Genomic DNA, 11,710 nt, shown 5'->3' with positions numbered 1-11,710 from the left:
CTGTCCCTCAGCTCTTCAGCTCAAGGCTAGCGCTCTACCACTTCCGGCTTTTTTCTTTTTGCTTATGTGGTGCTGGGGAATCGAACTCAGGGCCTCAGGCATGCAAGGCAAGCACTCTACCACTGAGCCACCTTCCTAGTCCACCTATTTCTTTTTTTTTAAATATATATTTTTTTATTGTAAAGATACTGTGCAGAAGGGTTACAGTTACATGAGCAAGGTAATGAGTCCAACATAGTGTCTTGTACATCTTGTTATAATGGGTCATCCTGTATCCTTATTTCAGCATTTTTTTATTTGTCTGGGATTATTTCTACTCCTAAACCCTGACTGTGAAATAGTCTATGAGAGTAGGTTGGGTGAAACTTGTTCTTCTCAGGCCATGTCTTGAGCATACTACTTCCTCCTGGAAGCATCTTGGAAGGGATTATGGCAGGATTGAATGGAACACTGTTCATTTGCTAGATTTCTCCCAGGTACGGGCTGATACTCCTGTGAGTCATATACTGGGAGCAGAAGTGGGATTAAGAATGACTCTTTACAACTTGAAAACTAAATGTTAAACTTAGCAAATTTAGATTTAACTCAAAAATTAAGTCTCACTAAATGTCAGGACTCAGCAGATTTGAGTTTCCTGTATGTGACCTTACACCTCCTATGTTCACTTCTTTTCTCAGAGGCTGCTTGACTCAGGAGAAGATTGTGGCTGGCTATGCCAGTCGGTTCATTGTGATTGCTGATTTCAGGTAGTGTGCAGTGTTCTGAGCTGCCTGCTTAGAAGGTAGATTGGACCTCAGCTCTCATTCCCAATTATAGAAGAGGAAGTTTATGGAGAAATGGAAGGACTCTCTGGCTTTCTGAGACTTAGGACAGTAGTATCTCTCTGTCTTGTTTCCATGCTAAAGGTGGATGTTGCTATCACAGCAGTATTACACTGAGCCAGAATTAAGCAGTGTTTTATGCTTTCGTGAGGAGAGACAGTCTATAACCCTGTTAGTGGAGCTTGTTATCAAATGTCACTCATTGGATCCTCAGGGCCCTGCCCACATGCAGTGACTCAGCATACCCTGCTTCTTCCTGGGTCAGAGCTTGCCACACATAACTCATATTATGTGGAAGTCTTTGACCAACCTCTCGGATTCTGTTTCAAGAAGTTTGGGAGGAAGCACTTGAGCATAGCATGTTAAAATGTGTGTATGTAATTACTTGTGAAATACAGCTGCAGGAAAGATAAAAGTAATAAATACTTATATGCAAATCAACAAATGATTGAAAAGCCAGCTTTACCAAACTTTAATATTGGTGTCATATTTCAAATACCTCCTAATTATGAAACAGCCAATACCTTTGAAGCCCCCTGTTCTTTCTGATTACTATTTTTTGCCCTCACAGCATCTAATTTAACCCCATTCCTGAATCTGATGTTTGTAACATTTATTTTATTTAATTCTAATGTACTTTTTGATTGTGCCTTCCTAGGAAAGATTCAGTGAATCTTGGGGATCAGTGGCACAAGGGAATCCCTATTGAGGTCATCCCAATGGCCTATGTCCCAGTGAGCCGAGCTGTGACCCGGAAGTTTGGGGGTGAAGTTGAACTTCGAATGGCTGTCAACAAGGCAGTAAGTGGCCAGAGAAGTGTCCATAGGCCCTTCAGCTCTCTGTTGTTCTTTCTGCTCTGTAACCTTTATTTTTAGTCTGTTTGTTCTTAGAGTTGGCTCTATTCATTTCTATATTCAATCTCAAAGTAGATTAAGATGATAGTCAATACAATACATTTCCCTGGCACAAAAGGGAGAAAAAGTCTGTTTCTATGTCTTGGGATCTGATGTTCCTCAAGTGACTGTCCACACCTCTAACCTTTGTACCTGAGACCTGGACAATCTTGGTGAATTGTTGGTCTCAAATCCCCTGGAACAGAATGTGTTCAAGTTCTATAATCTTTTTCTTCTCTTTACTCACATTCTGTGCTAAAACATGACAAGAAGTAGAACTTTTGGGGTGAATACCTCATCAGGGAATATACTCTAGACACTTGAGTCTGGATGGTTTTCTTCAACTTCTAAACTGGGTTGCAAAAAACTTTTGTTTTCTTTTATACTTAAATGAAAGTAACCATTTAAAACCTAACTATAGTTCAGTTTTTCTGTAGTTCAATTATAACTATGTAAAAAGTTTGGAAGACAGAAATAAGATGATATTTTTATTTTGTCATGTTTACTTCCTGGTATTGTTATGATTTTAAAAAAGTTATCCTAATTGTAGTGGTTGTACAGGGCCCTCACTGATGTCTTATGTTCATTTGTAGCTGGAAGGCCAGGAGGAGAGGGTGTAGGGTCTTTCTCCTAGCTGGCTTAACCCAGGTGGAATACCAGCCCTCATTTGACAGAACTCCTAACTGAGCTCTTACTCTCTCTTCTTCTGTTTGTGTGGGAGATCTAGTTTCCTTGCCTGTGGTCCTGATGTTCTGTCAACATTTGTGTTCCTAAACACTCAGTCTACTTTTCTAGTGTCCAAAGCTGTTGAGGAATTCTGGACTAATTAACTAAAACACTAAAGCTCTGCCTGTTTGACCTCTGACCCTGTCTCTGCTTCCTGCTGTTTTTTTAAGCTGGTCCTCAGGCTTGAACTCAGGGCCTGGGTGTTTTCCCTGAGCTTTTTTGCTCAAGGTTAGTGCTCTACTACTTGAGCCACAGCACTTCTGGATTTTTGGTGGTTAATTGGAGATAAGAGTCTCACAGATTTTCCTGCTGGTGTTATATTGGAACCATAGTTCTCAGATCTCAGCTTCCTGAGTAGCTAGGATTACAGGTGTGAATCACCATATGTAGCAATGTTTCCAGTCTTTTTGATGGGACTTCCTGATCATGGGGAAGTTATAATGGGCTATAATGTTATAATGCATATCAGCTTCCTTGTGAAGTATACATTGTCCACCTTTTGCAATTGAGAAGCAGGCTCAGAGAAGTTAATATTGTCTCCGAATTCTGTTCCTATATGGTGTTCAGACTCAAATTCAAGTATTTCTGACTAAAGCTCTTGCTCATTAATCCTTTGCAGTTCTGCCTTTTAGAAAGCACAAGGCAGGATTGATTACTGGAGCCCATTAATTAGGATGCTTGTCTTTGGCTATCACTTTCACGTCCCTAAACCTCTGCCTACAGTGTCTTTATCCTTGGTCATTATGGAAAATTACCTTCTAGGGTCCTGTGGTGACAGATAACGGAAACTTTATCCTGGACTGGAAGTTTGACCGGGTGCACAAATGGAGTGAAGTGAATACAGCTATTAAAATGATCCCAGGTAACCCAAGTGGCATTTACTAAGCATAGTCACCCTATTTTGTATTTTGTTTTATTTAATTATTGTTGTTTTAATTTGCTTGGGAAGAAGAATTTCCTCTATCCATATTTGGTGTTACTACTTTGAATTCATTTCCCCTCTTCCCCCAAGAATAATTATTGTCTACCCAGCAGCTTTGGAGTATATTTTAGTCTTTCTGAGTTGGAGTAGCTATCCAGCTAATGTAGGTCAGATGGGGCTTGTCTTGAAATAAAGCCACCATCTCTAAGTTGAGCCTGTCCTTCCAGGAGCTTGACTGCAGCCTCTGTGATTTTCCTGGGCTGTCTTCTTAGCAGAGGGGGGAGTGATTCAGTTCACCCACTTTCACTAGATGCATGTCATAGGGAAGATGCTATGCTTTGGGCCACAGGAGATGTTCTACTCCTATTCATAGACTCAGTCCTCAGGGGGAATTGGTATAAACCTGGGAAGCTGTGTGGCTTTGTGAGCCATGCTTGCAAATAACATAGAATGGAGCCCAGAGTGCACAGCAGCTGTTTTTTTATTATTACAACTATTATTATTATGTCATACAGAGGTTAAAATTCTATGTCAGGTTATAAGTACAGTGCTTAATCAGTGTTACCTCTAAATCATTCTCTCCCATCCTTCTCCATCACCACATCCCTACCCTCAAGCTATGTAGTTCAATTTTTACATGATGTACATTGAATATAATGATTACATTTGCTTACCCTACCTCTCTTCATTCCTTTGTCTTCCCTTTTCCCTCCCCCTATCATAACATGTTTCCACTTCCTGGTATTAGTTTTGATAGACAGTACATCCGTTGTTCAGAGTTAGACCTTTGGATTCCTCCCCTAAGTAGACTATCCTTTAGATTGTTTGTTTGTGTATATATGCATAGAGCCCTTTATATGTTATCATGCATGTTTGCCTTTTAGATATCACACATGAGAAAAAATGTGCTATTTTTCTCTCAGTGTGACTTTGTGAGTCATTCCTGCAAAGATCATAGAATGGAGCCCAGAGTGACAAGAGCTGTTTTAAAATTTTTTTTTCATTGTTATCATAAAGGCGATGTACAGAGGGGTTACGATTTCATAAGTCAGGTAATAAGTACATTTCTCCCTGGAAAATGCTACCCCTTCCCTTGCTCTCCCCCAGTCCTTCCCTCCTGTCCCTACCCTCAAGTTGCACAGTTCATTTTCAACATAGTGCCTACTGAATACCTCAGCTGCATTTTTTCTCCCTTTGTTGATGACTATACACAGTAACTTGGGTTATCTAATTTTCTTTCTTGGTTGTTGTTTGTAATCCCTGAGAGTAACAAGGTAGCAAAGAACCACCTGAGCATTTGAAGAAACTATCCAACCCAAGCCAGCCATTGAATATTCAACTCATCAGGTTCCTGTGTGTCTCTAATTCTTCTTTATTAGTTTACGATTGCCAGTATTTACCTGATTTATTATTTCAAACAGATGAATTGCATTATACTTATTGTTTTGGTTAGAAGAGAAGAGCTTGCCATTGATCATAATAGGTCAGGGTAGGATACTGCTTAGTTTCCTCTTTGTTGCATTTCTCTCATTGTCCACTAGGGAGCTCCCTTGCTCTTGCTTAGGTCTTTTTTTGGTCTAATGAGACTTTGAGAAGACCTTTGTGAGGATATTTCTGTATTTTGCTCTTCTTCTGAATGTATAGAATCTACATACTTTCAGAGATTTAAAAAAAATATAGAACCTAGCCTAAAGAATATGAAGACAGGCTAGCTATTAAATCAAGCAGAGTGTTACCAACATGCCTATCAGAGTGGTTTGTTATCGCTTCTTTTGTCTTTCCAGTTTTGCCTGTTAGTTTTGCTGTTGAACTGATAGCATGGAGAGAGAAGCCAGACCACTTTTCCTGTTGACACCTGTTGTCCTTGGATATTGGATCCAGTCCTCCTGGAGCAGAGCACCTCTTTTTGGAAAGAACCAAAGCCATTGGGGCTCTTCGCTCTGTGCTCACATTTAATCCTCTCTGCCCTTGCATAGTGTTTCATTTGGGGTGAATGGATTAGTAACTTGTAGCATCTCAATAATTTGAAGAGATCACCAGGATCTCTAATGTCATTGTGTACACTGCTGTCCTTCCCTCCCTCCCTCCCTCCCTGCCCTCCTTCCTTCTTTTTTTAATTAAGACTTTCTTTTTTTGGGGGGGGGGGTAAGCTGGTCCTGTGGCTTGAGATCAGGGACAATGCCAAGGCCTCTTTTTCCTCAAAGCTAGTGCTCTACCAGTTGAGCCACAGCACCACTTCCAGCCTTTTCAGAGTAGATTATTGGAGATAAAAGTCTCACAGATGTTTCTGCCTGGGCTGGCTTTGAACTGTGATCCTCAGATTTCAGCCTCCTAAATAGGTTGGATTATAGGCTGTCTTTCTTTTTTTATATGATCTTTTATATGAATGTAAGTTGAAGCTCTTCCAGAAACCCTCTTTACCTAAGTGTTCACACACTGTGTTCATGTTTATTGGAAATGATTTCACATTGGTTTACCAAAGATTGACCTTGTTCTTCTCCATCTTAAAAAAATAACTGGTATTCTATTTTATGGCAGTATAAAATAATTATTTAACAAGATCCTGACCAGTAGATACTTATGTTTCCAATTTGTGTGTGTGTGTGTGTGTGTGTGTGTACACACGCATGTGCACATCAATCTTGGGGCTTAAGCTGGGGCGTTGGCACTGTTTCTGAGCTTTTTTGCTCAAGACTAGCACTCTGCCATTTGAGGCATAGCTCCACTTCTGGCTTTTTTGATGATTAATTGGAGATAAGAAAGTCAAGGACTTTTCTGCTTAGGCTGGCTCTGAACTGTGATTCTCAGATCTCTGTCTCCAGAGTAGCTAGGATTATAATTGTGAGCCACTAGCCCCTTGGCACCTATGTTTCCAATCTTTTGCTAGAAGGAAATTGTGAGACAAAAAGATAAGCATGTCTGTGATATTTTTTAACTAGATGGTCTTAACTTGCCTTTCACAGTTAGAATTAGTTTATTCTTTACTGGCAATGTGTCAGACCCTTGTTTCCATACACTCCACTATCTTCATGCCTTTTCTTTGGTAGTTGCTGAGTGTTTTCTCATAGTAGTATTTGTGTGTATATGCAGATATTTGTGGCAAAGGCTGTCTGTAGCTATAGTTCTTTTTTTTTTTTTTTTTTTGTCGAGGGGCTTGAACTCTGGGCCTGGATGCTGTCCTTCAGTTCTTCAGCTCAAGGCAAGCGCTCTACCACTTCAGCCACAGCACCACTTCAGGTTTTCTGGTGGTTTATTGGAGATAAGAGTCTCATGGACTTTCCTGCCCGGGCTGGCTTTGAACTGAGATCCTCAGATCTCAGCCTCCTGATTAGCTAGGATTATAGGCGTGAGCCACCGGTATCTAGAATATCTTTTAAGGCACTTATTAGCCTTTTTGAGTGGCTTATTGTATGAAGTACCTTTGAAGTCGTTTTTTTTTTTTTTTGGCCAGTCCTGGGGCTTGAACTCAGGGCCTCGGCACTGTCCTTGAGCTTCTTTTGCTTAAGGCTAGCACTCTATCACTTGAACCACAGCTGTACTCCGGCTTTTTCTGTTTATGTGGTACTGAGGAATTGAACCCAGGGCTTCATGCATGTTAGGCAAGCATTCTACCACTAAGCCACATCCCTAGCCCACCTTTGAAATCTTTATCATTTTTTGTTTTGTTTTTAATACTTAAAACATTTTTATTGTAAAGGTAATGTACAGAAACCTTACAGTTACATAAGTCAGGTAATGAGTGCATTTCCTTTTGAACAGTGTCATCCCCTCCCTCATTTTCTTCCAGTTTTTCTCCTCCTGATTTCCCTTCCCTTCAAGTTGTATACTTCATTTCCAACATTGTGTCTAGTGGATTTCACTGCTGAATTGGTTCAGCTTTGTCTCACAGTTTCTGTGCTTCACCTTCCCCTCTCCAAATCAGATAAACTTATATACAAGACAAAGGGCACCAAAATAAAAAACAGTGACAGAAAGGAATAAACCAAAAAAAAAAAAAAGGAAAAAAGAAAAGAAACACAACTAGTACAATAAAAAAACCTGTTGTTTCTATTTCTTGGAGCTCATTTCCATAAGCATCATTTTATATGATCATATGCACATAGCTATTGAGTCCTTGTGATCCTCTCCTAAGAATATCCTCCTTTGTTCTCATTGTGTGAATGTTTAGACTGCTGTTTAATTAATCATATCCAGGTGTAGTTGTCTTTTACTATCCATTGGGTTTAATTGTAGATTTATAGGCACATTCTAATGATTACAAAGGAGGGAAATCATGCAGCCTATGTTTCTTTGGGTCTGACTTACTTTGCTTTGTATAATTTTTTCCAAGTCTTTCTATTTTCTTACAAATGGGCAATGCCATTCTTTCTGATGGAAGCATAGAATTCTGTTGTATATATGTACCACATTTTCTTGATCCATTTGTTCACTGATGGGCATTGATTCCATATCTTGGCTATGGAAAACAACAATTTTTCTGTTAGGTTGTCCTTTTCTTTGTTATTTGAGGAATCATTTATGTTTTGATGTGTTTCCTTTATCAGGTGTGTGCATTGGAAATATCTCCTCTCTGAGGAAGATTGGTAGTGTAATTGAAAATAACTGGGAGTAGGGGCTACTTAGAGTAATCTTGGAGGGTCTCTGTGGAAGATGTGTCATCTGATACACTGGAAGGACAAAGAAGAGCAACCCTTAAGCAATTGAAGAGATCAGGCAAAGGGACTAGCACTAGCAAAGGCACTCACTGATGGACAGAGCTGGAACATTTGGGTTTCTGAAGAAAGACATAATAGGAAGGGTGAAAGAGGCGGCAGGAAGATAATAAAGATAGCCAGAATCTCTTTCTGCTTTGTGGAGAGCAAGACTTCAAATTTGTTCAGTGCTACTTAACAATGTTTGCTTCTAGTGATCCTGCAGTCCTTGATTCTTGTCTTGGGAAGCTGAACCTTAATACTTCTTTTTGTCCTTTGTCCTGCAGGTGTGGTAGACACGGGTCTGTTCATCAACATGGCTGAGAGAGTGTACTTTGGGATGCAGGATGGCTCGGTGAACATGAGGGAAAAGCCTTTCTCTTGACCCTCTAAGGAGCCGTGTGCTCACCTTCAGTCTCTCCAGCCACAGCCAAGGTGGATGTGTCTCTCCTGGAGCCTTTGCCTTAATGTATCCTGCCAGGGCGGACAGTTGTGGGAAGTGGGGAGAAGTTAAATCAGTCTTCTGAAGTATTGTTATTATGTGTCTTTTTAAAAAGAAATTTAAACATATATATTTTTACTATTAAAATATTCAGTTTTTTTATACAGTAGAACTTGATTTCATGTTTTATATGAAACATTTACCAAAAAATAAAAACGAGCAAGAGAGTACAGGACTGTATTAGATATCTTCAACTCTAGCCTGTTGATTAAGCTTCTGAATTATTGGGTTTACTGAGAAAAATTACTGTCTTTGAAGTTGGTGAAATGAAGGGCAACTGGCAGTGACTTCCTGATGCCTTACTAGACACATTGTTTACTTTCCTGCCACTTTGTTTGGTTTTTAGGTAGCTTTCATTGTGATCACGCACAATATCTACTCACATTTTAAGGTCAGATTGACAAAAGACTGGGGTGGAGCAGTGTGGTATAGTGATGTGGAATGAGGGACTTCTGCTGTGACCCTGGGGCTTGTTCAGATCCCTGCTATTGGAAGCAGTTGGCCAGAAATACTTGCCAATACTGCCAAAGCACTGCAGTAAAATGTGAAATACTTTTTTAAAAAAATGATATTCTTTCTGTTAATATTTTTACTGTTCTTTTAACATTGCATGATTTGGCGTCAGACGTCATAACTTCATGTGGTTTGAAAGTTGAAATAAAGAAGTGTTGTGCCATTTTGCCAGACTCTTTTGTCTTCACTATAGAATTTATTATAGAATGCTCACTTCATTTATACCAGGTAAGGGATGGCATTGGCTCAAGAAATCTGAGTAACCATCAGGTAAATGGTTTCTTTATTTCTGGTAGGCAATACTTTTCTGTATTTAAACAAGGGAATATTTCTTCCATAGACATTGGTCCTACAGAATGTTACCCCTCTAGGCCAGACCACATGAGCGGAGGTCCAGCTCACTTTTCTCTTGGCGGCAAGAGGCCCAAGTTCCCTGGGGTGGGGGTGGGGGGCCGCTGGGAAGGGGGAAGGGGTCCCTCACTGAAGTCCTGAGGCTCCACGTTGTTGACCTCAGAATCCCTGTGTGACGGGGGCGGAAGAGCCACATTTCCACGTGCCACGCCTCCGGGGTTTTCTCTGTGGACCGGGCTCAGCCCTCTGGAAGGCTGGCCCTACTGAGTAAGGCAGGATGGTGTGGCTCACCGGGCTGATGTGCTCAGGGAGTTCCTGTGGCTGGCCCTCACGGTGGGAGAGCCGGGTCTGACTAACAGGAGGCCAGATGTTGCCCGGGGTTTCCATTCTTGAGCCTCTGAGCTCCTGCCGGCTGCCTACGGGGAATGGGGGCTTCTTCTCTTTCCAGAGTCCACTTACTTCTCACTGGCAACGGAACCCTGATCTCATGCTGGCTTCAAATGCTGGCCTCTGGGTGAGGGGAGACGAGATCAGCACATGGAGAATGGAGCTTTCTGGAAAGAGCAACTGGCTCTGGATAAGTCTGGAGCGGAGCACTGTTTTTTTTTTTTTTTTTGTCGGTCTTCTGCTGACCTCCGCAGGAAGCCGGTCACTGCGCTTCTCCTGGTGTTCCCACTCCTCTCCTCGAGCCCCGCAGACATCTTTGATGGACTCTGCTCATGCCAGTCAATGAGCAGAAGTTCTCTTTGGAGCGCAGCAGGAGGGCCGCAAAGGTGGAGTGGAATTGTCAGTTCTCGTCGTCACTACCATCTATGGTTTCCCTCTGGTGCTAAGGCAGCACGGAAATACTTCACAGGCAGTTTTGACTTGGTGATATTTGTGAGAGAGCATCTCAAACACTTGAGGCTTTACTTTTCTTGGTTAATACTAGGGCAGCACAGTCAAACAAAAGTCACACTTATGCCCAGGCTTTATATTACTCAAACTTACTGTAGTCACAGAAGCTGATAAGCAGTAAAATAGGTAACAGGAACCTTCTTTTTATTCCCTCCACTCTGTAAACTTTAGATAGACTGCCTAATAAGCAGTGAACTGTGTAGAAACAGCTTCATTGACAGGGTAAAAAAGGCCACGACCAGCTGAGTGATCATTCTGGATGGGCCTCAAAGAGCCCATTCTGTTGTTAAAGGTCTCTGGGCCGGCACCCGTTTTCCCCAAGCTAACTGCACAATATTTGAACAGTCATTTCCTCAGCTTACTCTTTGTTTTGAAGTTTGAATCTACTGGCATCTGGAGTCTGTAGCCCTGCTAAGTTGAGTTGCAGAATAAAAAATTCAGGACTGAGCATTAAAAGGCATTTTTTTTTTTTTTTTTGCCAGTCCTGGGGCTTGAACTCAGTGCCTGGGCACTGTCCCTTAGCTTCTTTTTCCCAAGGCTAACACTCTACCACTTGAGCCACAGCACCACTTCTAGCTTTTTTTGTGTATGTGGTACTGAGGAATGGAACCTAGAGCTTCAGGCATGCTAGGCAAGCACTCTACCACTAAGCCACATTCCCAGCCCTTAAAAGGCATTTTTGCTTCTTGTCTAAGTTCTCCTTATTTTCACTCTCAGGTTTTTTTTTAAAGAATTAAAAAAAAACTTAAAAATACCTTTACAAAGCTGTACAAAGGTGTTTCAATTGAGCCTGGATTCTGTCCCCTAGCTGATTTTTTTTTTTTTTTTTGATCCGGTCTTGAGGCCTGAACTCTGGGCCTGGGTGCTGGCTCTCAGCTCTTCAGCTCAAGGCTAACACTCTACCACTTGAGCCACAGCACCACTTCTGGCTTTTTTCTTTTTGCTTATGTGGTGCTGAGGAATTGAACCCAGGGCCTCATGCATGCAAAGCAAGCACTCTATCACTGAGCCATCTTCCCAGCCCCTGTGCCCGAGCTTCTTTTGCTCAAGTATAGCACTTTACCATTTGAGCCACAGCTCCATTTCTGGGTTTTTGGAGAGCAGACTCTTGTGGACTTTCTTGACTGGCTGACTTCAAACCGTGATCTTCAGATCTCCCCCCCCCATTTTTTTTGTCAGTTGCGAGACTTGAACTGTGGGCCTGGGTGCTGTCCCTGAGCTCTTCAGCTCAAGACTAGCTGCTCTCTACAACTTGAGCCATAGTGCCACTTCTGGTTTTCTGGTGGTTAATTGGAGATTAGAGTCTCACCAACTTTCCTGTCCATGCTGGCTTTGAACCGTGATCCTCAGATCTCAGCCTCCTGAGTAGCTAGGATTACAGTCATGAGCCACTA

The 11,710-nt window shown here is 41.6% G+C and overlaps 1 protein-coding gene across 1 annotated transcript in view; it reads left to right on the top strand.

Moving 5' to 3' along the window:
* The window catches only part of Rpia (ribose 5-phosphate isomerase A), a 36,104-nt gene extending 26,873 nt beyond the window's left edge, over positions 1 to 9,231 (top strand). The window contains exons 6-9 of the mRNA XM_013035504.1: positions 614 to 746; positions 1,480 to 1,621; positions 3,203 to 3,302; positions 8,341 to 9,231. Coding sequence (XP_012890958.1) covers positions 614 to 746; positions 1,480 to 1,621; positions 3,203 to 3,302; positions 8,341 to 8,438 — 473 coding nt within the window. The 3' untranslated portion in view covers positions 8,439 to 9,231. The remainder of the gene's footprint in view (positions 1 to 613; positions 747 to 1,479; positions 1,622 to 3,202; positions 3,303 to 8,340) is intronic.
* The last annotated feature ends 2,479 nt before the right edge of the window (positions 9,232 to 11,710 follow it).

The sequence above is a fragment of the Dipodomys ordii genome, unplaced genomic scaffold, assembly GCF_000151885.1.
Source record: "Dipodomys ordii isolate 6190 unplaced genomic scaffold, Dord_2.0 Scaffold214, whole genome shotgun sequence".
In the NCBI taxonomy this organism is placed as follows: domain Eukaryota; kingdom Metazoa; phylum Chordata; class Mammalia; order Rodentia; family Heteromyidae; genus Dipodomys; species Dipodomys ordii.
Note: the sequence above shows the minus strand (reverse complement) of the source record. Positions and strands in the feature narration are given on the sequence as shown.